Source organism: Ostrea edulis, chromosome 1 (genome assembly GCF_947568905.1).
Source record: "Ostrea edulis chromosome 1, xbOstEdul1.1, whole genome shotgun sequence".
NCBI lineage: Eukaryota > Metazoa > Mollusca > Bivalvia > Ostreida > Ostreidae > Ostrea > Ostrea edulis.
The window spans coordinates 87907297-87934016 of record NC_079164.1 but is presented as its reverse complement, the minus strand read 5'-3'; the positions used below and the strand labels follow the sequence as shown (position 1 = coordinate 87934016).

Sequence of the window (26720 nt, the reverse complement as noted above, 5' to 3'; positions counted from 1 at the left end):
AATGTTTCTATAATAATAAGGATACATAAAAATAATATGGAGTTAACTTGGGTCAAAATTGTGATGTTAATATGGCAACCAGCATGTAAATGGACACACCACTACATTGAATAGCATGTAGAATTATTCTAGTGTCTGCCTTGAATCGGCATTTGGGAAATAGCAAATAAGAGGCCCACAGGCCTTACCGGTCACCTGAGTACTAGTTAAAAGTATTACTAGTCCAAAGGGCTAAAAATCTAGAAAAAAATTTGCGTTCTGAAAACATTTAAGCTAAATTCTAATATTCAGCAAAAGTATAAAACAAGATGCGTTCTTAAGAGTGCATATACTGATGAAAGACTCTAAATAATGCAATATATGTATTATCATTAAACGATATCTCTAACTTGGACCCACCCTAAAATGAAAACCCGGGGGTCGCAAATTTCATCTTTTTTTGTACATTCTTTTCTGCTTTTCCTAAATATTCCTTTAGTTTTTATACTGTGTCAGTAAACCTAAAGAAGTCCTTCAAGTGATAAAGACAATTATCACGATACACGTAATAATTTTAATTCCACACTGAAACCAAACCCTTACCCTCTAGGATCATACAATTTACAACATTGGCAAAGGACTACCTACTCCTTCTAAATATCCATTTAGTTTCAATAGCATAAAGCAGATATCATTTAAATGTTTTGCACAGATACACTATATAAAACCAATTTTGAACCCGCCCCAGAGTCTGAACCTCTATCCGGGGATCACGAAATTCACAATTTTTGTAGAGGCCTTCCAGCTCTATATCACTATACATTTATTTTTTTCTTAAAGATATGCAGTTGTAGAGAAGATTTTCGAAAATTGGTCAATTTTTAGCAGTTTTTGCCCCACTCCAAAGGCCCTAGGGGTGCAGGAATCCTGAAATTTACAATTTATGTCCTCCTTGTCCCAAAGATACAAAATTTAACAGGAATTGGAATGGTAATTATCAAGAAGTTAAATCAGTTCTATTTTACACACATTTAATAAGATAACTGGCCATTTTGGCCCCACCCTGATACCAAACCCCTACCCCTGGGACCATCAAATGTACAATTTTGGTAGAGGACTACTTGTTCCCTCTAAATATCCATTTAGTATCAATAACACTAAAAATGTTATTTAAATGTTTTACACATAAATACTATATACCAAGTTTGGTCCCACCCTGGGGTCAGAACCTCTACCCCGAGGAAATTGAAATTTAAAATTTTGGTCGAGGCCTTTCTGCTCTACATCAATATACATTTAGTTTTTCTTACACATGTGTGGTTGTACAAAAGATTTTTAGAAATTGGTCAATTTTTGCCCTGCCCCTAAAGTCCCAGAAGTCCTGAAATTTACAAAGTGTCCCAAAGATGCTTCATACTAAATTTGAAAGGAATTGGAATGGTAGTTATCAAGAAGTTAAAAATGTTCAATTGTTAACACATGATGGACGCAGACCAATTGCAATAGGTCACCCAAGTTTACTCGGGTGACCTAAAAATTTAAAACTGCCATTTTGACCAGCTTAAAGCCATTTTCGCAGTAGCCATCATATATTTTTGGATTGAGCATGAATTTTATTAGGAACTATGCTGGACCATATAATAATTATTTACTGTTACTACAGTGTACATATTTCGAGCTGACTTTTCAAAAAGTGAGACCATATCGCCCGTAAAAAGCATTTGTTTCTGTTTTAAACAATATACATGTACATGCAGTGCACACTAACTAACCCGCCTTATAAAATACATGGCCTCTTCTATTATTCTCCTTAAGTATGACTGAAATATCTTACACTTGGCAAAAACTACTCATGTCCAGGGATGTTGCAGCATCAACTTGGAAGTTAGAAAAATTGAGTTCAACTCAAAGATATGTGTATTTTAAAAACAAATAAGGACAGCTGTTGTTATGTCTTTTAATATTTTAATTTGATGCTTTCAATTCTTTACAAAATTATTCATCACATACAACAAAAGACTATCACACTGAAACATCTGATGAAACTGGTCAAAGCGGAACAACTTTTTAAAAGATGGAATAAGACATTCACACATAATAAAAACATGGCTGTGTAATGAATAGAGTTCCTTACCAAAGTCACACTTCCTACTGCAGTATCTAAGATTTAATTAAATAACTCAATTAAACACATTCTATGTACAATTCATTGAAGTTGTAGTACATGCATCCAATAAATCCCCATGACCTATTAAAGATGTACTAATACACTCCACTCAGCTGAATATCTCATAAAATAATGACCTAAAATTTCAAAATCTCCATATGCTGTAAATTTACAACTACATTTTAAAATACATGTGCAAAAAGAACTGGCTTTCTATAAAGCCTTTCTGTCAAACTCTCACTTCCAAATTACAAATACATCCACAAAATAAATAATTTGTCAAAGATTTAAAAAAAAAAAGAAAATTAATTTTAAACTCAAATGAAGTTCATGTATAAATAAATACATGCTGAGCGATGTAACAGATCCATACTGCAGTAAAATCTTCTGTGGGTTACCAAAGGAATGTTCACTCGAATCAGTCGCGAACTTCTACCCTTACTCGCTGGTACCTGTCGTGGGATGACGGTTTGTCGTATGGTGTTCGCCGGCTGGCCTTTAGTTTGTTCCGGAGATCAGAGCTGCCAGATGAGAGTCCAGATGATGCCACGGTTACTGATTTACCGGATATCCTATCCCTTGCATCTTTTCTTCGTCTTGGTTCAGGAGAGTAGTCGCGATACCTTGGGAACTCTTGAGAATCACTGGACTTTGTCTCTTGTCTTTTACATAACCTACAATAAGTAATTTACAATCCATTATTTTTCTTGTGTATTGCATAGATTCCCATTCTAATGTGATTTGGTTGAGGAATTTTTTTAAAAAAAAGTCTGGTATGCATTTCATGACAAATAAAATCAAGTTGACATCATTATGTATGTACATCAAATAAATACAAATGTAACATAACCAATTTGACATATTACTTAGAAAGAAGCAGCCAAGTACACCTTGTTGATTGACAAACATAGTGGAATGAAATTGGAATTTTCTCAAAAATCATACGTAAATTTGATGTACATGTAAATAAAAATGTTTCAAAATTTTTTAAAAATGATTTTTTAAAACACCATTGTGCCGATAACAAGCTAATTGAATGATTTGTTTTATTCAATATATAGATGTATCCCATTTAAAATGCTCCAGGAAATAAATTTTAAAGCAATATTCTTATCTGCTTGCAAGAGTGAGAGGATATAGTATCATGATGGTGCATGTGATTGTGTGGGTAATGAAGGGTTAGTGTTGTACGAGGGCTGTTCGATATGTAATGTGTATTGTACCACAGTACGATAATGCTTTGCATGATTTCGTGGATGATGATACTCTTGAATAGCTCTATTCAATACCTTTCCAACGGTATAAACATGAGCCTTCAGCTCCACATAGTTTTAAACTTATAGCCATTTCAATAGAGACAGTTGTGGACCACTGTTGTAAAAATGGTTGGGAAATGGGTTGAGAATATTGAAGAAATTAGAGCTATATATATATATATATATATATGTGTGTGTGTGTTCGCACAAAACTCAGTCATTCGTTAATGCAGATTTTCACTGAATTGGGGGAATTTATGGGTCTGATAAGGTATCTTATGAGACAGTTCGCAGGTGGAGAAAGAAATTTCTGACTGGCAGAATCTGTCAAGATGCAGCAAAATCTGGCCGAGCTGTGACTGTAACAGGCAAGGCAAATGTCTCAAAAGTCGGGGAAATAATTGAAACTGATGGCAGATACACGATTCATGATATTGCAAAAGCTGTTGGCATATCGCTATCGTGGGTGCATTTCATTTTGAAGCGTATTTTGAAATTATGAAAGATTTCTGTCAGATGGATACCGCATAAACGTGTATTGACAGATGATAAAAAACGGGTACGAGTACAAACCGCTAAGCAATTGCTCAAAATGTTTCCCAAATTCAATCAAAGACAATTTGCAAACATTGTTACAGGTGACAAAACATGGGTTCACTATTTCGAACCAGTAAGAAAATTTGGAAACAAAATATGGCTAACTAAACACGGTAGAAGGCCTGTAGTTGTCAAAAGAACCCTAAGCATAAGTGCTTTATTGCATATTCTTCTCATGTGATGATATAGCTGTATAAATTCTGGTGTCGAAGGTCAAAAGTGTTACTGGTTGGTATTACCAAGATGTTATACTAAACAAGAGGCCCATGGGCCACATCTCTTACCTGAGTCATTTTGGCCCGTATCTGAAGATTTTCCATATATTTGCATGTAAAACGTTAGTCCCTATTGTGGTCCCAACCTACCTCTGGAGGACATGATTTTTACAAACTTAAATCTGCACTATGTCAGAAAGTTTTCATGTTAATATAAACTTCTTTGGCTCAATGATTCTTGAGAAGAAGATTTTTAAAGATTTTCCCTATATATTTGTATGTAAAGCTTTGATCCCCTATTGTGGCCCAACATCCTACCCCCCAAGGGCCATGATTTTAACAAACTTGAATCTGCACTATGTCAGGAAGCTTTCATGTATATTTTTGCTCCTCTGGCCTAGTGGTTCTTGATAAGAAGATTTTAAAATGACCTCACCCTATTTTTGCATTTTTGTGATTATCTCCCCTTTGAAGGGGGCATGGCCCTTCATTTGAACAAACTTGAAAGCCCTTCATCCAAGGATGTTTTTGGCCAAGTTTGGTTATAACTGACCCAGTGGTTCTGGAGAAGAAGTCGAAAATGTAAACAAGAGGCCCATGGGCCACATTGCTCACCTGAGTCACCTTGGTCCATATCAGAAGATTTTCCATATCTATTTGCATGTAAAACCGTAGTCCCTATTATGGCCCCAAACCTACCCCTGGAGGCCATGGTTTTTGCAAACTTTAATCTACACTATGTCAGAAAGCTTTCATGTAAATATGAACTTCTTTGGCCCAATGGTTCTTGAGAAGAAGATTTTTAAAGATTTTCCCTATATATTTGTATGTAAAACTTTGATCCCCTATTGTGGCCCCATCCTACCCCAGGGGGGCATGACTTCAACAAACCTGAATCTGAACTATATCAGAAAGCTTTCATATAAATCTCAGCTTTTCTGGCTTAGTGGTTCTGGGAAGAAGATTTTTAAAGCTTTTTCCTATATATTTGTATGTAAAACTTTGATCCCCTATTGTGGCCCCATCCGACCCCCAGGGGCCATGATCTTAGCAATTTATAATCTGCACTATATCAGGAAGCTTTCATATAAATCTCAGCTTTTCTGGCTCAGTGGTTCTTGAGAAGAAGATTTTAAAAGATTTTTCCTATAAATTTGTATGTAAAACTTTGATGCCCCCCTTGAGGCCCCATTCAATCCCCGGGGTCCATGATTTTAACAAACTTGAACCTGCACTATATAAAAAAAAAAAACCCAAAAAACAAACTTTGACCCCCTATTGTGGCCCCATCCGACCTCCAGGGGCCATGATTTTAACAATTTAAAATCTGCATTATATAAGGAAGCTTTCATATAAATCTCAGCTATTCTGGCTCAGTGGTTCTTGAGAAGAAGATTTTTAAAGATTTTCCCTATATATTTGTATGTAAAACTTTGATCCCCTATTGTGGCCCCATCCAACCCCCGGGGGCCATGATTTTAACAATTTAGAATTTGCATTATATAAGGAAGCTTCCATATAAATCTCAGCTTTTCTGGCTCAGTGGTTCTTGAGAAGAAAATTTTTAAAAATTTTCCCTATATATTTGTATGTAAAATTTTGATCCCCTATTGTGGCCCCATCCGACCCCCGGGGGCCATGATTTTAACAATTTAGAATTTGCATTATATAAGGAAGCTTTCATATAAATCTCAGCTTTTCTGGCTCAGTGGTTCTTGAGAAGATTTTAACAATTTAGAATCTGCACTACCTAATAAAGCTTATCTATAAATTTCATCTTTTCTGGCCCAGTGGTTCTTGAGAAGAAGATTTTTTAATGACCCTACCCTATTTTTACCTTTTCTTGATTATCTCCCCTTGGAAGGTGGCCTGGCCCTTTACTTTAACAATTTAGAATTCCCTTTACCTAAGGATGTTTTGTGCCAACTTTGGTTGAAATTGGCCCAGTGGTTGTTGAGAAGAAGTTGAAAATGTGAAAAGTTTACAGACGGACAGACGAACGGACAGACGGACGCCGGAATACGGGTGATCAGAAAAGCTCACTTGAGCTTTCAGCTCAGGTGAGCTAAAAAGTTGACAGACGGACAGACGATGGACAACAGGCAATCAGAAAAGCTCAGGTAAGCTAATGAGAAGACATTTATCGCAAGAAATATTACAAAGCATGTCTGCTAAATATATAGCTTCATCCACACTCCACCTTTTACTGGCAATCTCATCCTCCACATCATCAGCATACATCCTCATTGTACGCTTTTTCTGGGGTGATGCCAGCAAAATGTCCAACTCCTGTTCCATCAGAGCAGCCTCCTCATCAACTTCAGTGACCTTGGTGTCTTCAGTGAGGTCAAGGTCATCATCAGACTCCTCCTTCGTGGGTGGGATTTCCTCTTCACTCTCTGGTTCCTCATTTTTTGGATTATTTTCACCCAGAATACTCCTCAGTCTTCGCTCTATTTCCTTCTTACTCTGCGGCTTGGCACCTAGTTAAAAAATTCCACATGGTTTTGTGTAGTTCATAAATCATAGAATACAAATGAAAGAGACACCAGAGGGGATAAAAAGTGTGATTTATCTGAGCAAACTTTTATTCTGCTGACAGAAGAAAACTCTACAGATGCTGTTTTTACTTAAAGACACTAGTTGGGGGATTAGATATTAATTCAGTCTTACCAAATTCTTCAATCTCATCCGTTTCCATTTTGATATTGATTGTATCATCCCCAAATATATCCACATCATTGTAGTTTATGGTTGACCTTTTCACACCGAGTGTTGTTTTCGCCTCCCCTCTTTGTTCCTGACGCTGTTTGTTGCGGAATGTTTCCTTCCTTTTTAAGATAGTTATAAAAAAATTACTACACTGCTTTCTCAGCAAGTGAGTGTAACTTCAGTAGATAGTTTCAAATCAAATACAACATGTACGTTTCAAACTGTTCCCTTTCCCTTCACAATCTAATCAAAATCAGCTGTTTGAATCCACTACTTTTGAATTCAAAATATTTGATTTTAATTACCGTATATACTCGCCTGTAAGTCGATTCACCTATAAGTTGCTTGTATTTTAGAGGGAATTGCCATTGACCCATTTATAAGTCGGTCTAACTTCTTTGAAGAATTGGTTGACAATTTCAAATCAATACTCTAGTGTTTTTAAATGTGTTTCAAATAATATTCTGAGAAATGTGCCTATATTTGATATTTTATCCCAACAAATCAATTTCATATCAATATATACTCTTATGCATTTATCCATGTTCCAATAATATTTTGGGATATGATGTCAATATTTCACTTTTTATTCTCGGCAAATTAAACTATTACTATTTTGTTATTTCGTCCACATTTTTGTTGTTTAAAAAATACTAGGCTATGCATTACGTCATCCAAAAAAATACTAATCTTCTTGGGACACTCCTATTAGTCGGACATTGAGTTTTGGACCAAAATTAAAAAATCCGACTTATAGGTGAATATATACGGTAGATTGCTTCTCTTCGGTGAATGTATTTTCTTGAAGAAATGAGATAGTATAAAACATTACCTAGACTTGCTGATCAGACCTCTCTCTCCTAAAATGAAAGATGTGTTTGTGAAATGCTATACCCTCAGTGGTGACAAAGAAAGAAACATATAAACAAAAGGTCTTGTGATACATACAATGTACATACATACATATACACACAAAATATTAAAGCCCAACCTTAGATTTCCTTAAAAGTGGGTCAAACTCAAAGGTCAAGAACTTTGATACCAAAAGAAAGGTCTTTTGAACTCTTGTCACATGGAATGCACACAATATATACAGAATATGAAAGCCCTACCTTAAGTAGTTCAGGAGATATTACTTCGGTTAACTTTTCTTAACCGTAGGTCAAACTTCAAGGTTAAAAACTTTGGTACCAAGAAATAAGTCTTGTCACAAATAATGTACATACGAATTGTGAGAAGCCTATCACTCACTCACTATTCAAAAGTTATGAGCAAGGTTAAACTTGCTATATGAGCAAAGTTAACCTTTGGACAATCTTCAATAACATAAGGGATATGAGCTAAAGTGGTCTCCTGGCTGATTCTCCTTGCTCTTTCAAATCAAGATGTGTTTTTAAAAGCATGAATGCTCCTTGGCTTTTCAATGGCCTAAAACTGAAGCTAACACATACAGAGCTCAAATTTTATTATTTCATTTAAAGCTGTGAACAGACTGGCCAAAACAATGTCTCCCTAATTTCTTATTTTTAATCTCAGAGGCATACAGGATTTCATTCCTGACCAAGTTTGACCTAAAAAGCTCACCTTACCATTTGTTTGATGAGAACTACAACCAGTAATATGACATCGATCAAATTCTGGCAGTATTCAGACTTTCAGCTTTTGTAATTTGCCAAAAAATGCAAGTTTTTATTTATTCAGTTTTGAATTCACTTGCCTCCAAGACTTGTATTGCTGTGTTTCTGGTACATCTTGCTCTGCTTTTCAACACCAGGCATTTTCTTATCAGCTAGAAAATTTCAAATATGAAAGGGTAAAAAAATTATAGCAGTGAGTTTCCTGTTCATGCCTATCAGCATGTACAAAAAGTTTGTTACTTCAGCATTCCTACACATATCCGCAGATGAAAAGATGTGCAGCAAAACATATCCCCCCCCAACTAGTGATATCAACTTGCCCATGAAGTTTGATAACAATTTAATAGAAAGCTCTTGAGTTATTTGTCTGACAATGATCACTGTATGTACTAATGATATTACAGATAGCCAGTGACCTTTGGATATAAAAATTGATAGCAGTCATTTCCTGCCCATGAACTTTGATTACAGTTACAATAAGGGTTCTTAATTACCAGTTGGACAATAACTAGCATATGCATGCTAGAAAGCTTGTGACCTTTTGACCTGAAAATCAATAGCAATTTTCTACTAATCATGACACTAATCATGATTAACCTGTCTATGAAGTTTGATGAACATCAGACAAAGGGTTGTCTGATTTCTAGCAATCTGTCAGACATATTAAATCAGTATTCTAGCTAGGATTTGAAAAGGGCAGGACTCCAACCCTATGGCCTATTAGACACTACTGACCTATGCAAAACAATCTGACATAAAATTGTAATGATTACTTTTCATGGCATATCGCAGGAACAGATACTTTGCTTTCTTGAAAGGTTTCCCCAGTCGCCATTTCCCAGGAGGCCATGGAATGTCTGGTGGTTTTCGATTGGTTGATTTTAGTTTCTCCTTCACATTTTTTTCATTCTTTGTTTTCTCCACTTTTTGCTTCTTGTTTTCCATTTTCTAAAAATGACAAGCAAATTCCATGAATTCATGATTCCTGCTTTGAGCTATATTCAGCTGACATTTATTTTTTCCTTTTAGAGCAGGATGATCCATTTGGAAATATTATATATGCATATATATACAAAACAATTAAAAAAGAACCCCATAGGCCGCATTGCTCACCTGTGTAACCTTGGCCTTGCTGTTGAGAATTTTAAAAGACCTATATTCCCATGATAAAGTTTGACCCCATTGTGACCCAAACCTCGCCAAAAAGGGTCATTACATAACAAAACTTGTTTTAACATGACCTTGCTGTTCTAAAAAAAAAGGTCAAGGTCATTGGTCATGGTATGAATGGTCTTGCCTTAAGAAATATACAAAATATGAAAGCTCTACCCTAAATAGTTCACAAAATATTGAATAGGTTGGATTTTCCCAAAAGTAGGTACAAATCACAAGGTCAAACAACATAGTATCACATGAAAGATCTTGCCTACCTTAAATAGTTTGGGAGATATCTAATAGGGTAGGTTTTCTTAAAAGTAGGTCAAGGTCAAACAACATAGTATCACATGAAAGATCTTGCCTACCTTAAATAGTTTGGGAGATATCTAAAAGGGTAGGTTTTCTTAAAAGTAGGTCAAGGTCAAACAACATAGTATCACATGAAAGATCTTGCCTACCTTAAATAGTTTGGGAGATATCTAATAGGGTAGGTTTTCTTAAAAGTAGGTCAAGGTCATAAGGTTACAAACTTTGGTACTGATAAAAAGATCTTGTCACACGGAATGCATACAATTATGAATATGAGAGCCCTATCACTCATTATTCAAAAGTTATGAGTAAGGTTAGAGTTCTGAAATTCGTAACAAACTACGTGATCAAGATCACAAGGTCAAAGATCATGGATGAAAAGTAAGGTCTCACTATAAGGCTAATCAAAACTAATTGATAGATTATCATCCCCGCCCACCCTTCAAAAAAGGGCCCACCCCGATTTTTTTTACTTTTGCAAAAATTACGATTTCAAACAAACTTTCTTGCCAGTGACATGAGTGAATGATTAGTCACAGAATGTTGGTTTTATATATCTTCTACCAAGGATTCTTTGAATGTTAACTTGATTAACACTTTGTGTGATGCCTTTTGTTATTAATTTTTTTTTCTCAGTAAATAAAAATTAAATAATAAAATCCTCCCACCCGCCCCATATTTTTATTGACCCCAGATGATAATCTACTAATTAAATTGAATTGGCCTAATGAATCTATATGTAAATCATGAAAGCCCTACCTTTAATAGATATTGAATGAGTTGGGTTTTCTTAAAAGTAAGTCAAACTTTAAGGTCAAGGTCACAAGGTTAAAAACTGTGGTACCAAATAAAAAAAATGTCTTGTCACAAAATATGTGCACATGAAATATGAGATCCTATCACTCATCAATTAAAAGTTATGAGCAATGTTCAAGTTTTGGATAGAGTGAGACAGGATAATACAACAAAAACCTATTTACATTTAGATAGGATTTAGCGTAGGCATACTTTTCTTGAAAAGAATTTGTTTTCATTAATTTCCTGTATATTCCCTTACAAAACTTTCCTTTTGCTGCCCCACCCTAATACCCCTGGGGCCCCCAACTGAACAAACTTGAACTACCTCAAGATACTTGCACATCAATATAATTAATCCTGGTGTCATAACTTCGTGGATATTCAGTTTTGGTTTGGTCCACTGGTATGAAATTTCGCTAAGTTGCATATGGCTTACATAAAAATAGCTTGCATACTGTGTCTGCTGTTATAAAATTACATGGATTTTATGTGACCAAAGACTTAGCGGAAATAAGTACTGCATGTAAAAAAGTTTGTTTACAGTATTGCTACATTGTATGTAAGTGACCAACTGACCTTGATAAAAATGTCTCACTACTAAAATACTGACAGCATTTGAGATATCATCCAGAAACCATGTCTCACAATATGCGACCTTGACCTAAACACATTGGGGGACATCCTGTGGTCACTCCACGAATAAATTGAATTAAAGATCTTGTCCAAGACTTTATAAAGTACATGTACTGTATTTGTCACAGGTCATCAACATCAGACTGTTGATTAGCTTGTCAGGAAGCCCTGAAACAACGTATCAAAAGACAGTTGGCAACCATCCTTAACATCGAGTCTATAACTGTTACTGTATAAACTATAGAGGAGGGATTCAAACACTACAACCTAATCACAGAGTGTCCATTCTATGTCAGCCAACTTCTTACAATCACAAATTTTTAAAGTCAACAGTTTATGGATTGACCCTTGACCTTTTACCATGTGACCTCAAAATAAATAGGGGTCATCTACTCTTTAAGATGTACCAGTGTACCAAGTTTGATGTCTGTCAAGCAGATATTCAGCAGACAGACTGACCAACTGTCAGGTGCAAAACAACATGCTCCCTCTTTATCAATGACGTCACATGAGGGTGGAGCGATGTTAATTGAGGTGAGCTGACAAGGTTTGATGATTCGATCTAAGTGTCCCAGCTAAAGCTGGACCTGGAAAAGCTAACAGACAGATGGATGCCTTTGCTATATCATTATACAGCCCACAATAGATGGAAGTATAAAACTTCAATGCACAAGTACTGTCGTGATTAATGAATATGGCTAGCATTCCATTTACACTGTGCAATTAGCAATGACAAATGTACATCAAACACAGGCAATTCTAAATAAACGTTTTTAACAACAAATCGTTCAATATTTAAATTAATTATTGTTAATTTCTCACCGCTTCATCAGATGACGAAGAGCTACTACTGCTTCCACTGCTAGACCCACTAGAGGATGAGGATGATGATGAGGATGATCCTGACCTGCTGGATGATGATGAAGATGAGGATGAAGATGAACTGCTACTAGAGGAGTCTCTGGCTTTCTTTGATTGTTTGGCTTTATCCTTCCTGGACTGCCTTTCCTTTGATGATGGAGTTTTGGTTACTTTGGCTGGTGGAGTTTTCGTTTTACTGCTCACTTTGGACGATTCTACACAGATGACATGATAAGATACTGAGTAATTATCAACAGAACTCCTACAATTAAGTGATGATTGTTTATATCATAAATTTTGCAAAAGCTGGCGAAAAACTTTAATTGGACAACATTCAAGTCAGTAAAATCATACCACCTACATGTATACAGCTCATGACATACTGAAACTCAGAAAACAAGAGTATCGCAAACGGTACATAATACGCCCGTAAAATGCTTACATAGGGTGTTTTTCTTGTGCTATAATTTGTATAACTTTGCTTCAGGTAGTATCAGCCATCATGAGGCTGTGACAAACTTTCATATGAACAAAGGGTCTTAGTTTAAAAATCTAGATTTCCTCAAAATGGACCAAGTTCAACAACCTGTAATTTTTTCAAAAATGGAAGAAAATCAAAATCCTTCCCCAGATGCACATCTTCAGTACCTATACAAACACTCCACAAAATAAGAAGGTCCTCACTTGAAAACTGTGGGAGGAGTTGGGCAGACAAATTATGTACCCTCCATAGAATATTAATTTCCAAATAGACTAAGTTCAACAATCTGTAATTTTCTCAAAAATTGTAGAAAATCCAAATCCATCCCACATGCACATCTTCAATACCCATACAAAAACCCATACAAACACTCCACAAAATAAGAAGGCTCTCACTTGAAAACTGTGGGGGGAGTAGGGCAGACAAGTTATGTACTCTCCATATAATAATTATTTCCAAATAAAGGGGCAAAACTCCTGGAAAAAAGGTCGAAATGGATCAATATTGCAGCATGATCTAAGAGTGACCCACAAAGAAGCTACACAGCAAGTTTCAGCATGATCTGTGAAAGGGAAATGAAATTATAAAGAGAAAACCCTGAACGGACGGACGTACGTACGTACAGACATCGCTGTACCATAATACGTCCCGTCTAAAGACGGGCGTATAAAAATCAGATTGGACCAGCAGGGCTGACTACTCTAATAAGAGTACCGCCAACAGTACAACATATGCCCCTTAGACCTTCAGTGTAACATCTGTATCCATAACCCTAACCCAACCTGGAAGCATATTATGCACTCTGAATTGATAAAACACACATTCTGAATAGAAAAGCCTTAAAGTGGGTCATGGTGCACCAATCCATCTGGCATGTGAACTGATTATGTATTTCTCTGAGAGTGAGGTTGTGACAAAACGTCAGTTCAATATCTATGATGATAAAAAAAAGTCCAGAAAACCATTTGATCTACTTTAAGCCCTAAAGTAGGTCACGGTGCACCAATAGTTGAAGTGTGAACTCATTATGTATTCATAACGTAAAAAAATCTGGAAAATTGTTTGATCTACTATAAAAGTAGGTCATGGTGCCAATCCAGCTGAAATGCAAACTGACCTTATATTCCTCCGAAAGGAAGCTTGTGACTAGATTTGAGGGCAATATCTGGCCTGGAGGTTATAAAACTTTTACCGTACTCATACTCAAACTCAGCCATGTTTATTTTGAGTAGAACTCTGAGCAAGCTCCAAAGCATACTCGAAAAATCTTGAGCATGTACTGAATTTGAGTATGAGAATAACTCTAAAAAAGTTTTATAACCTTCATTTTTGAGAATGCTTATGATTTAGAGAATGGAGTTTGAGTTGAAAATGTGCTCAAAAAAGTTTTATAATCTCCAGGACTGTATCCGTAATGAAAACAAGGGTTTTCTACTAAGTGATACTATGACCTTGAGAAACAATAGGCATCCTCCGCTTGCCATAAGATGTATGTGTAACAAGTTTGAGAGCCCTAGCCTCAACGGTTCTGTCTGTATCCTGCCTACAAGTTTTTCCTACTATGTGATACTGTGACCTTGACCTTGAACAATAATAGGCACCTTCCTCTCATCATGGTGATCAAAGGTACCAAGTTGCAATATTCTGGAGCTTATGGTTCGGCTTGTATCCTGCCTATGAGGTTTTCCTACTAAGTAATACTATGACCTTGACCTTTGACCTTGAAAAACAATAGACATCTTCCTCTTATCATGCTGATCATATATACCAAGCTGTAATATCCTGGAGCTTACGGTTCGGTCTGTATCCTGCCCACAAGGTCTGGACAGACGGACGGACAATGCCATACCATAATATGTCCCGTCTTCGATGGGTGCATAAAAAATAATCAGAAAAGCTCACTTGAGCTTTCAACTCAGGTTAGCTAACTAGACAACTTAATTAGTGACAAAACACACATATACTCAGGTTTCCCATTGATGGGTTCCAAATAATGCAGCAATTCTGAAATTTTCAATTTACTTCATACATGTAAGCTTCCAAACATACCTGATTTTTTGTATTTTTCGCTGACTTTCATATCTTTGCTTCCCTTTTCTATTTTGTCCCCATCATCCATCAAATCCAACACATCATCATCATCCATCTTTTCTGGCTCCGTGGTTTTCTTACTCTCTCTCTGAACAGGCACCTTACTAGCAGGGGATTCTTTCACTTTTTTAGAGGAGGTAGGCTTTCTGCTCACCGGTTTCTTTTTGGGAGATTCCTCCTCATCAGAGGAACTTGATGACGAGGATGACGATGATGAACTACTACTGCTGTCCTTCTTCTTCTGTTTCTTCACAAGTTTCTTTTTCCTTGGTTCTTTTGTTTTGTCTTTCTCTAAATCAAAAGAGAAAAGTTGAGAGAATATACCCTTACTTATTGTATACCTTCATTGGACTGCTGATTGCAACATTCTTGTGATTTGGAAAAAAATTCCTTAATATAATAGTCTATTCCAGATATATTGAAATTCTGGGGACCAGCTGGTCATTTTCAATATATTTGAAGTTCAAAATAAATTAAGTTGATCTCTTTCATCTACTAGTATTGGAAAATTATGTTTTTCATTTTAATCCCAGTCTAATAAACTTATGCAAGCCTGAACCAATTTAACTAGTCATTACATGTATTTATCATATTGTAAACATATTGTACATATAGTGGAGTGAAAATATATCAAGTTTAAGTTTCATGTATATAAATGTACTAGTAAGTTGAGCCAAGATAATGATTGGGATCAGAATTCAAGATAGTGCTGTAGTTTAGTAATCCGGACGTGTTTCCTGCCACCATGTGAATGCCAAGATTGGAAAACAATCAATGAACAGCAAGACCATATCTATAATTTAATCGTTATTATAAAAACGTGCAACGTATCCGGTAAAGAACTGGTTTTGGGATGCCCATTTAACTGCATGATTACAGATTTATTGGCCATAGCAATGGAGGAGAGCTTCAATATAACTGTTATCATCAGCTCAGTGGACCGTTAATTTATTTTAAATTGAGAGATTTTCGATATACATGTAAGTGATTTCAAATTAAAAATCATTTCAATGCAAAGAAAAAGAGAATATGGTTTGGAAAATAATTTTTATTTTAAAACGAGTTGTCAGGAGACAATGTAGTTCACTTGATTATTTTAATACAAGTTGTCAGAAGGTGATGTACCTCACTTGATTATTTTAATACAAGTTGTCAGAAGGTGATGTATCTCACTTGATTATCTTAATACAAATTTTAATTAATGACCGCTAATCCACGCTCGCCTTTTCCGAGTAGACCCAGGTTGCAATAAATGGTTCAACAGCTTGGGCAATTAGTGAGGCCTTCCAATATTATGGCTAAAGTTCACCGCCAATTATGAACTAACACACCCGATTCCAGGGATGGTGTTTTCAATGACACACGCTCTATCATAAACATGTGGGTTAGATAAACGCACGAAATCGTCGAAGTACGCTTGAAGGTAATGCTCTTAATAACGATAATGCATTCAATAATACACGCTTCATCATTAAAACTAGTACAGAGAAAACACGAAAATTTATTTAATAAAACATTTAAAAGTAGTGTTTTAAAAATCCGTCTTTTTTTTTGTGGTTTGTTTCTTATGTGATAGGTTCTTTCATTACAACGCAATAACTACATCCCAGTCGAGCCTGGACATCAGTAAACTTAAAGTAAGCATCCAGGCACAATCATCTTAATTTTGAAACACATTGTGAATTCAACTGGATGTTTATATATATTTAAAAAAAAAAAGAAATGTTTCTCTTTGAAATTCCACAATTTTAATTTATCAACTTGTATTATACTATAAGAAACGGCAACGGGGTTGTTGTTTATAATGCAAATCTCATACTAAGCATCAAATATCCTCCTTCAAAAAAATATCTAAGATCAATTTTGGATATCTCGAACCCCCGGATATCTCGAAGTTTTTTTCGAGGTCCCTCAGACTTCGAGATAGAGATATTTCACTGTAATTGTTTTCATCAGAAAGAATGGCTTCTATTTTCAATCCATATTAACATTTTGTAGCAAAAACTGACTGTCTGGATTCGGAATGCGAAATTCAGGATTATCGATGCAAAATAACATAAAAATTCGGTTCCCCCAAACAATCACCTGGAAGGTGCTTCGTCCGGATTAATGGCATCTGGATTACCAAAGCCCCACTATATTATATTTACCTGTGTCTGATTCAGTGGTTTCCTCTGCTCTGCTGTCTTTTAGCATAGCTTCTTCATAGCTCTTGCTTAACTTGAGCATGGCTCTAGCTGTATAAAGGGGATCTTGCCACACTACATTACCTAAATAAAGTTTACACCATTAGCATCTACAAGCGTGTATGATTAGTCACCATAATTTGTTTGGTAACATTATCTTTAAAAAAAATATCCCCCTAGAAACACACCAAAGCTCTAAAAGATATGTGATATATTCTGCCTTTCCCCTGTATCTAGATTCCAAGTTAAAGTGTGCACAGTCGTCTTTAATAGGACTTCATGGACTGCTCGTTATTCAGTTAAATTTCACCCAAGCACAAGATGTCAAGATGGCTGCCAGTTGAGCCTTTTATTTTCTGGATTGCTAGAGAATTTTGTAATACATGTACAAACTAAGAAAGCATTCTACTTACAGTTACATGTACTGGTATGCAAAAAAATAACAATGAATTTGAATGTTTCTTTCCATCTACATGTATAATAATTTTCATACACGCTAAAAAAAACCCTGATATAATGCCAAACTCTCCTATCGCCATCCGCCAACCGTTTTCATGTTCAAAAGGTCAAATTACCATTATACACTGTACATCTCCCAATAAAAATGTCAACAATCAGGCATCAGAAGCCATAAATTCTACACAATTGGTCTGTCCGGTGAATTGCAACGAATCTAAATCTAAACTGTGTCATGAAAGCAGGTGAATTGTAGCGAATCTAAACCTAAACTGTGTCATGAAAGCAGGTACGTATAGGTGACTGCGATAGTAGCTTGAATACAGTCATTTAAAAATTGTCTCAAAAGCTGTCCTTTAGAATTGCCAACAGAACACATAAACAACAGAGAAAGACCTATTAACAACTGCTGTAAATTTTGTGTGTATTGATGTCTGTGATGTCATATTTCTGTTTTCCAGAAAAAAAAGCAGCAGCCATTACACGCGTCTGTCAACCTCATCGTATTCAGTCAGCATTGAATCTACCTTAACACAAATGAAATGGTTGTGCATATACTTATGTGTTTTACAAATGCACAAGTGCAGAACATCCCACTATTATAATCTATTAAGGAATAAACTACATTTTCTTCAAATTGATGAACTAAAATGGTCACACTCTTTATAATGCCACCCTTGATATTACGCCAAAATAGAGTGGGACAAAAGCTGGCGATATAGCGAGGGTACATTGTATTTATGTATAATGTGTTTAGGGGTATGTTTAGCTTCAATGAAACCATTACAAATGCTATTAAACATTTTACCTTGAACATGTTGAAGCCCAAATCATGAGGACTGATTTCTATTTAAGACCTTTTTCATAAACATATACTAATGATGTGCAGTTTTGTTTTTAAAAATAAAACCTACATGATTGATCATCAATCCACTCCACATTTCCAGGATTAAATTCTCTGTAATACTCAAACACATCCTTGGTGTTCATGTCTTTTAGACCACGGAAATGAATAACCTCCAGACGAATCCCCCGACGATCTTCATCAATTTTGTCTTCTTCAAGACCAAGGCTTAAAAACAGTAGAAACAGCACAATCATATACATGAATTAAGATTACAAAATAAGTCACTACACTCATATCTAAATTGTTGGGAAATCCTGCATCATACATGTAGAACACACTGGCAAAAATGCAAAACAATCAAATTTATAAATTGTGGTCTCCCATTTCAGGATCAGTTTATTTTGGTATCGATTGCTAGGAAATGTCAAAAGAAATGAATATGAAGTAAAAGTATTTGCAAAATTATGAATCATTGAGGTTATTGTGATTTTGAGACAAACTTAAAGTAGATTCTAAGGTACAAAGCTTTTGCAAAATAAGAGGATAAAAAAAATAGGATAACAAAGTGCACCCCTAGAGTACATGATACACACTTCTGGAACTTAATGATGCATACCTATATTTGCAAACTCAAAGCTACAAGGTGTGATACTGTAATTTGCAACTACATTGGAATAAAAATACTTGAAGCTCTCTATATGATCAATGTATAGTCATAAAATTCCAAAATGAGGCCACAGTGACCTACTTATCGGTCATGACACACCTCCCTCCCTCCATGATGCATCAACTGGTCAAGTTTGATGGTCCTAGACCTCACACAGGGCAAGATATTATCTGAACACGATTTGAATATGAGCAGCCATAGAATTCTAGAAGCAGGCCACAGTAACATATTTTTGGGGTCACAACAACAACAACCCCCCCCCCCCCCCCCCCCCCCCCCAGATGCATCAGCTGACCTCACTCCATAACCATAAACTTAGATTAGAGGGAGACCCAAGTCAGAATTGAGACTTTTAAATTGCCATATTAAAATTCTATGGTGACAAAGAACTAGATGCATTCCAGTTCAGATGCTTGCAGAGGATCATGGGGATAAGGTGGCAGCAGATGGTGACAAACAGGGAAGGGGCAGACAAGAATGCAATAAGCGATGAGCTGAGAAGACGGCGATGGAACTGGATAAGACACATGCTACGGAGGGAAGATAACAGTGAGATGGTGTTAGAGTGTACACCAGAAGGGAAGAGGGCATGAGGAAAACCAAAAACAACCTGGAGAAGGACAGTAAAAGTAGAAAGATGAAGCAAAGGATGGAGAAGCTGAAATGAGCTCAAAATGGTGGGAAGCGTCAGCGGTTTGGAGAGAGGTTGTGGCCTTATGCACCTTCTGGCGTGAAGAGAATTAAGTGCTGTGTAATATTAAAATTACACAAATTTTGAATCATATCAAAATCTAATCTTAACATGAATTTTATCAAAATATAAGTACAATGTATCAATATTATATAGATTAGATCAACATAAAATTTGACTATGTCTATTCTCTATTTATGGTCATGGGGCCAGGTTTGATAGATCTAGGCCTCAAAGTTAGAGTTGGATACAGTTAAGGATGAAAAAATTTGATATCGCACCAATACTTTTGAAAAGATATAAAACTATTTCACGATATCTTGATTTATGTGTAATTTCAAGTGATCCATCCTCTTAGTTTGTTGAAAATAGAGCATAGTTTTACTTCAATGCTCTGTTTAAGGCATAAATGTTTTATGTGATTGCTAGTGTTTTAGCCCTTCCCCTGACAATAAGTGTTACATAGATTGCAGCCCCCCCCCACCCCCATCTGCTTTTCTTGTAAAATAACACCAAAGACAGGAGAATGCTTCACAAGATTGCTATGACATAAATTACAATGAAACTTATACACAAAGAAATGGGAAAATCTGGGAACCGCTTTAAGAGATTGTAGAGCCATAAATTATGGTGACACTAATACATGAAGATAAAGTAAAACCTGAAGATTTATCACTTTTGTTTTAGCATTCCAGTATTTTAAAAATGTTGTATATTAAAAGACTTAACAAAAGTAATGCTATGTTGACTTGCAGTTATTTGAAAATCAGACTTTTCAAGTATTTATTATTAATAATTGAAAAGTCAAGCAGGGTGCCGTTTATTGTATTTTGCCGATTAGCATAACTTTATCATGAATGTTTGCAGACACACTTTTGAAACAACTTCTTGGTACGGTATTGAAAGCAAGTATCAGTGTGTGAACCCTACTTACAGTGTGATATGAACTGGACACAAAAAAGCTAACAGACAGTATGCATAAAAAGTAGAGTCATAAACATACCTTTTATACAGATCATGCAAATTTATTGATGGATCTCTCTTCGATATCTCAATCCCAAGTCTTTTTGCTTTGTCTGGTTTGGAATGTTGCTTAAATGATAAGAATGATTCAGTTGTATTAAAATGAATACACATACAAATGTAAATAAGCAATGTGGTCTTAAAATTAGCTTCGTACAAGGTATATTTCATCTGTGATGTGATCTGCAGTACAAAGTGATGTATATACTATTCCTCATGCAGAATGTTACTGTGTTTAGCGTTAGCAGACTTACATTGAGATATTCATCTTCTTGAATTCTATATCTGTTTGGATCCTGTGAAAGAATATATTAAAAAGTACCATTACTATATAATTTAGCATTCATTTCTGTGGTAAGTAACAATGTAATGCAATGATTCAGGGATTGACATTAATAGTTGTTCAATTGCCCAGGACAAATGAAATCCATTTCAGGCAAGTGGAACTCTAGACATACCTGCCCAATTAGGCAAGTCAATTTTTCAGTTAGGAATGTTAAATCTGACAATATTTTAAATTCTATTTTTTATTCCTGAATTTCGTTGGTAAATATGATGCAAACAAAAATATAAAAGGGAAGAGAATATGGAAAAACAGAAAATCAAATTAAGGACAAGATATATGAGGAGAAAGGAACCTTTTAAGAAACATGGCTATCATAAGATTGTAACTTGGACCTAATGTTTTGCACAGTGCAAAGGAAATAACCATCCTGACTTAGAAAATTTACATTGGGCTTGTAAAAATGTCAATTCCACTAGCCCTAGGACTGGCTGGTGGCTCAGAAAAGATTTCGTGATGACTGTAGTTGGCCAATTATTTATATGACTGATATAAAGTACTTTGGCTATTTGGTACAGTTTATGCTTTTCTTCAATAAACTGATTCACATTTTATCATTATTTCTTTGTAAAGTTCTCTAAACTTAATCTCACTGAGTTTCGTAGTGGCTGGATGTTTGGACTGACACCTCTTCCGAATCTCAAACCAGTGATTCGGTAAATCTTGCCTGAACTTCAGTCACTTATGGTGATTATAATGGGTTAAACTGAATTTCTTGTCTGCTTCAACTTTTTGCCCTAGACACCCTATCACCATGAAACTTGCATTTCTTACCTGTATAATATTTATATAGTGTAAACTTGGGCTGGAACGATTCAGGGTTAGCTCAATTCGGTTCTGATTCATAATAGCACGATTCATTTTTTTTTCCGATTCGGTTCTTGTTAGGTCCAATTTATCTAATAACAGCACAAAAATGAACAATTCCAATGAGTAGCATACTTAATTTAATTTTATTCAAGTTTTGTATAACTTTAGGTCGTCATTTGTAAACATCATACCTATTTATAACCTCATTTTCTAACATTAATAGAAAAAAGAAATCATTGACAGTCTATTGAAATTTGTCCTATTTTAAAATGTGCTGTATAATTTTAGGATTATCAAACAAATGTATATAGTCAATTTAAAATGTATATGTTATTGTTTTCATTGATTTTTATAGAAAAATTTAACAATTCTATCAATTGAGAGTCTTTGAAAATCTCTCCTAGATTGATTTACTTCTCTTTCATTTCAACTTTCAAAACATTTAATCTGTGTGACAGTGTGTCATTATCTAAGATGTTGATTTCACTCCAGCAAAGACAGAAATGCTATATTTCATGTAAAGATAAACTGCAATGATCTTACGGACCATATTCTGTTGGTGTCTGAGTAGTGAAAATGTTAAATCTCAGCAGAGTATTAATGTGTCAAATATAATATTTGGTGAAATTCCACTGTCTTTAAATAATAAAGCTATAAACTTTATAATTCTATATGCTAAACAATACATATTTATCTGTTTAATGCAGAATAAAGAACCAAATCTTGTTGGATTACTATGTCACTTAAAGTTTAAATATCATGTAGAGAAATATGCTGCAATTCAAGCATTTAAAATACATAACTTTAATAAAATATGGATGAAGTGGGAAAATATTTTTGCAATTGATTAATTATTACTACATGTACTTGTCATTATTTTTAGTACATGTATTATTGTTATTATTATTACTTTCACTATTGTACAGCAAGTAACCTAAACCACAGGGAGATGTATGCATGTATGAAAGGTATGTTTGTGTAAGTGTTTGATGTATGTAACCAAAAAAATAAATAAATTATAAAAAAAAAAAAAAATCTCAGCAGAGTAGTAATTTAAATCTCTGTTGCATCAAAATTCAAGTGTTCTGCACATCACTCGGACGCCATATTTGTTGTTATTAATGTAAAATTTAAACCGAACCGAAATTTGTAATCGGTGCATCGAATCAAATGGTAAGAATCGCGATGCACTGAAATATTTGGTGCACCCCACAGCCCTAGTGTAAACACCAGAGTAAATCAAGTTGGTTATTTTCGAAGCTGTTGCAAATGGACACCATTTAATGTTTTACCTTCTAAACACTAAAGAGGTCCAATACTCTATTTCATGATAGTTTGTATTATCATTTAGTGCAGAAGGTACAGAACTTTTAAAGAAGCCTTCAAATGACAATTAGTTTACATAATAAAAGCAGTTTTCTTTCTATTGCTTTTAAATTTCATGCTTAAATATTTTGTGTAAATTAACTGTCATTTGATGGCATTTTTAGAAATCTCACACCTTCAGACAAAGTTTTCTGTTCTAAATGATAGATCAATCAATTATGAAATAGAGAATACGGGACTTTCAAGATACGGATCCACTCTGACTTTTATCGTGCGTTGAATGTAATTTGTAGGGCATGTCACTTCCGGATTACAATAACAAACATGGGATACTTCAATCGCTATCAACTTCCTGCATTTAAATGATATCTTAGAAAAAAAGGAATCACTACAACCATTTTATTGGAAAATGCATTTGATTAAATTAAGTGAGTTGGCGAGGGAAATAAATCTAGGGAACATCTTGAGGATATCGGTAAAACTTCACGCCTTGCATCCAATGATACGCGTCTAATGCACCTTTTCCCTTCCATCTAATTTACACCCAGGTACTAAGAATCAACAGTGACTTGGATCGTCATCGTAGGACTGCTCATAGCTCTTTCCAGACCATCTGGCAGCGAAACTCCATTTGTATCGATGTCAACTTTGCTCTACAATTGGTTATTATCATGTGACCGTGGTGTATTAATGGCAAATATAATGGGTCGTTCCGGCACATCCTGAAAGTTCTGTATTGGAACACTACAGTGTCAAGAAAGTATAAGATTAAATGGTGTTAGTATCTAGTTAGTAGGATGTCTAAACGAAAAGGTGAAGCTGGTGAGAAATTCAGTTTAACCCATTTTAATTGCAATAAGCGACTAAAGTTCAGGCAAGATTTCCTGTCAGAATCACTTTATGTGACATTAGTCTGAGATTCTGAAGCGACATCAGTCCAAATATCCAGCCTCAATGAATCTTGCTGAGATCATCCACCACTAAGTGGCCTATAGGCTATATTGTATAAATTCTAAAATAGTAAAACATTAGTGTCATTCCTTGAATATATGTTTTCCTTAATTTTAAACATATTCAATTGTTGATCCTAATACTGTACGTAAAGACGCAAAACTTTGACAGGTGAAGAAAAGATTACTTGTTCTGAAAACAAAAACAAAACGCCACCTACAGGTAGAAATGTTTTGGACTGTCCCGGTGTCTTTCCCAGTCTTACGTTGAATTCAACCGGAGTTTCATCACTAGAGTCACTTATTTCCCCCTCCTCGCTTTCAGACTTTGATTTTATCACTCTACTGTCCTCCTGAACCTTCACTTTCGAGTCCAACCGTGATCCACGGTCTCCAGACTTTTTGGGGTTTCCCAAGCAGACGTTTATTTCCACGTTCTCCTCGCCGGAGCTCTCGTTGCTGTCAATATCTTCATTGTAATCAAGTTCTTCGTCGTCGTGTACAGGTACATTGTCTTGTATTTCTTCATCAGATTCAGTGTTATCTATGCATATTTTTAAATTTGGAAGCTTGCTATCCTTTTCATCATCCATCTTGAAAGCAAACAGGATGTTTCATAAAACGAAAATTGAACTCGCAACCAGAACCCGGATTAATGCTAACTGCGCTAAAAAGCATAGACGTAAAGACCTTTTTAAATTTAGCATTTGTCTTTATCATAGCGTAGAATAAGAATAATTTACGCGAAAAGTAAAAAAACAACAAAAAACAACAAAAAAAACAAAAAAAAAACAAACAAACAAAAAAACAAAAACAAAAAACAAAAAAACAACAACAACAACAAAAAAAACAAAAAAACATTGAAGCCTTTAGTGGTTCATTTGGAAGCTATGATTTTTATCAAATCCAAACCAAAGCATTATAAATACAGAGTAGTGCCATAAATGAGTAAACTTCTATTTATTTTACTATATAAATCATTGAAAAACTACCACTTTTCGAAATCATTTTCATATTCTTAACGAGATTCAATTTATAGAAACTTTTACACCATTAACAGCACCGATATCCACAGCTAATGGCCTCAATGTCTTTAGTTTTCCTAAACAGCCATATAACATATGACTGCAAGAACACCACATTAAATAATCATATAATACTGTAAAACACAAACAATGGTTTGGCCCCACACAAGCACACTGGCCGCAATTAGGGTCGAAACGTGAACAATCATCTTTCAATGTTAATCCAACGTTGAACGAATGTTGCATCCGGGGACAAAAACCCTCTGAAAGTTCAATGTTTAACGTTATGTCTTTGATGTTATGGTTACAAGAGATAAAGCATTGTCATCAGCATCATTGGATAAGACTGATTTTTGAGAAAATGAAAAATGTCCTTCTATAGAAAGCAATTATCCTAAAATAGAGCACTGAGGAACACCTCTCTTAGTATTGACCTATGCATTATACTGAATCTGGTTTTACCTATGATTGTTGTTGACTTAAGTAATATCAGCTATCTTCCTCTCTGTATCTTAATACTTTTTGTATGGCGTCTGCAGCATTGCTACATTCATCGCTGACATTATTTGGCCCAGAAACATTTTTATCGTACCTGCGATCTCTATATCACGTATAAACAGAAAACCGGAATGGCACTAACAGAAAACCGAAATGGCACTAACAGAAAACTGGAATGGTACTAACAGAAAAGCGGAATGGCACTAACAGAAAACTGGAATGGTACTAACAGAAAAGCGGAATGGCACTAACAGAAAACTGGAATGGTACTAACAGAAAAGCGGAATGGCACTAACAGAAAACTGGAATGGCACTATATAACAGAAAACTGGAATGGCACTAACAGAAAAATGGAATGATACTAACAGAAAACTGGAATGGTACTAACAGAAAACCGGAATGGTACTCTTTATGCGGTGTCCATGATATTTGTTACATTCAGTTATTGTGTGTGATATTGACCTTTAGACCAAGCAATCATCAGAGACCTACCTCGTATTATCATTTATCATTGGGAGACCTATATACAATAACACTTACTGTGACCTTGACTTCTCCCCTTTGACCTAGAAATAAGTAGAGATATTCCTCTCTAACTGAGAATTTGTTAAATTGGCATCTCCTATGATTCAGAGATAAATGTTTAACCTCAAATGGTTAAAAAATATCTTCAAGCTTCTTTGTTAGGTAAACACTTAATTCCTTCAGTATTTATATCAGCTTAATTTGAAAAAGTTTTATCTATGATTTTACCTATAAACGAGTTTGTTTAAACAATAAAACGCTTTCTTTGTTGTTTCATCGGGTGATGAAGGTAGCTAGCATTGCAGGGAAAAAATCATAACCCGCGTACGCGGGTATTGTAAATACTTGTATTTTATGCAATGATTGCTACCTTCACCACCCGATGAAACAACAAAGAAAGACATTTTATTGTTTATATTTATATTTGTATGCATTGTTTTAGAATATATACTAGATTTAAGTACTAAAATATTGTATGG

At 35.2% G+C, this 26720-nt stretch overlaps 1 protein-coding gene across 1 annotated transcript; it reads right to left on the bottom strand.

Annotated features, from left to right (window-relative positions):
- Positions 1-1927: 1927 nt before the first annotated feature.
- LOC125672590 (nuclear cap-binding protein subunit 3-like) lies at positions 1928-24826 on the bottom strand. Its single transcript, XM_048908784.2, has 13 exons — positions 24415-24826; positions 21019-21060; positions 20745-20833; positions 18451-18608; positions 17045-17164; positions 14853-15185; positions 12284-12537; positions 9337-9511; positions 8644-8715; positions 7759-7786; positions 6888-7045; positions 6415-6697; positions 1928-2820 (listed from the first exon to the last, which is right to left on the bottom strand). The coding sequence occupies exons 1-13, from the start codon at positions 24784-24786 to the stop codon at positions 2565-2567; spliced, it is 2340 nt and encodes a 779-aa protein (XP_048764741.1). The 5' UTR covers positions 24787-24826; the 3' UTR covers positions 1928-2564.
- Between the last annotated feature and the right edge of the window lie 1894 nt (positions 24827-26720).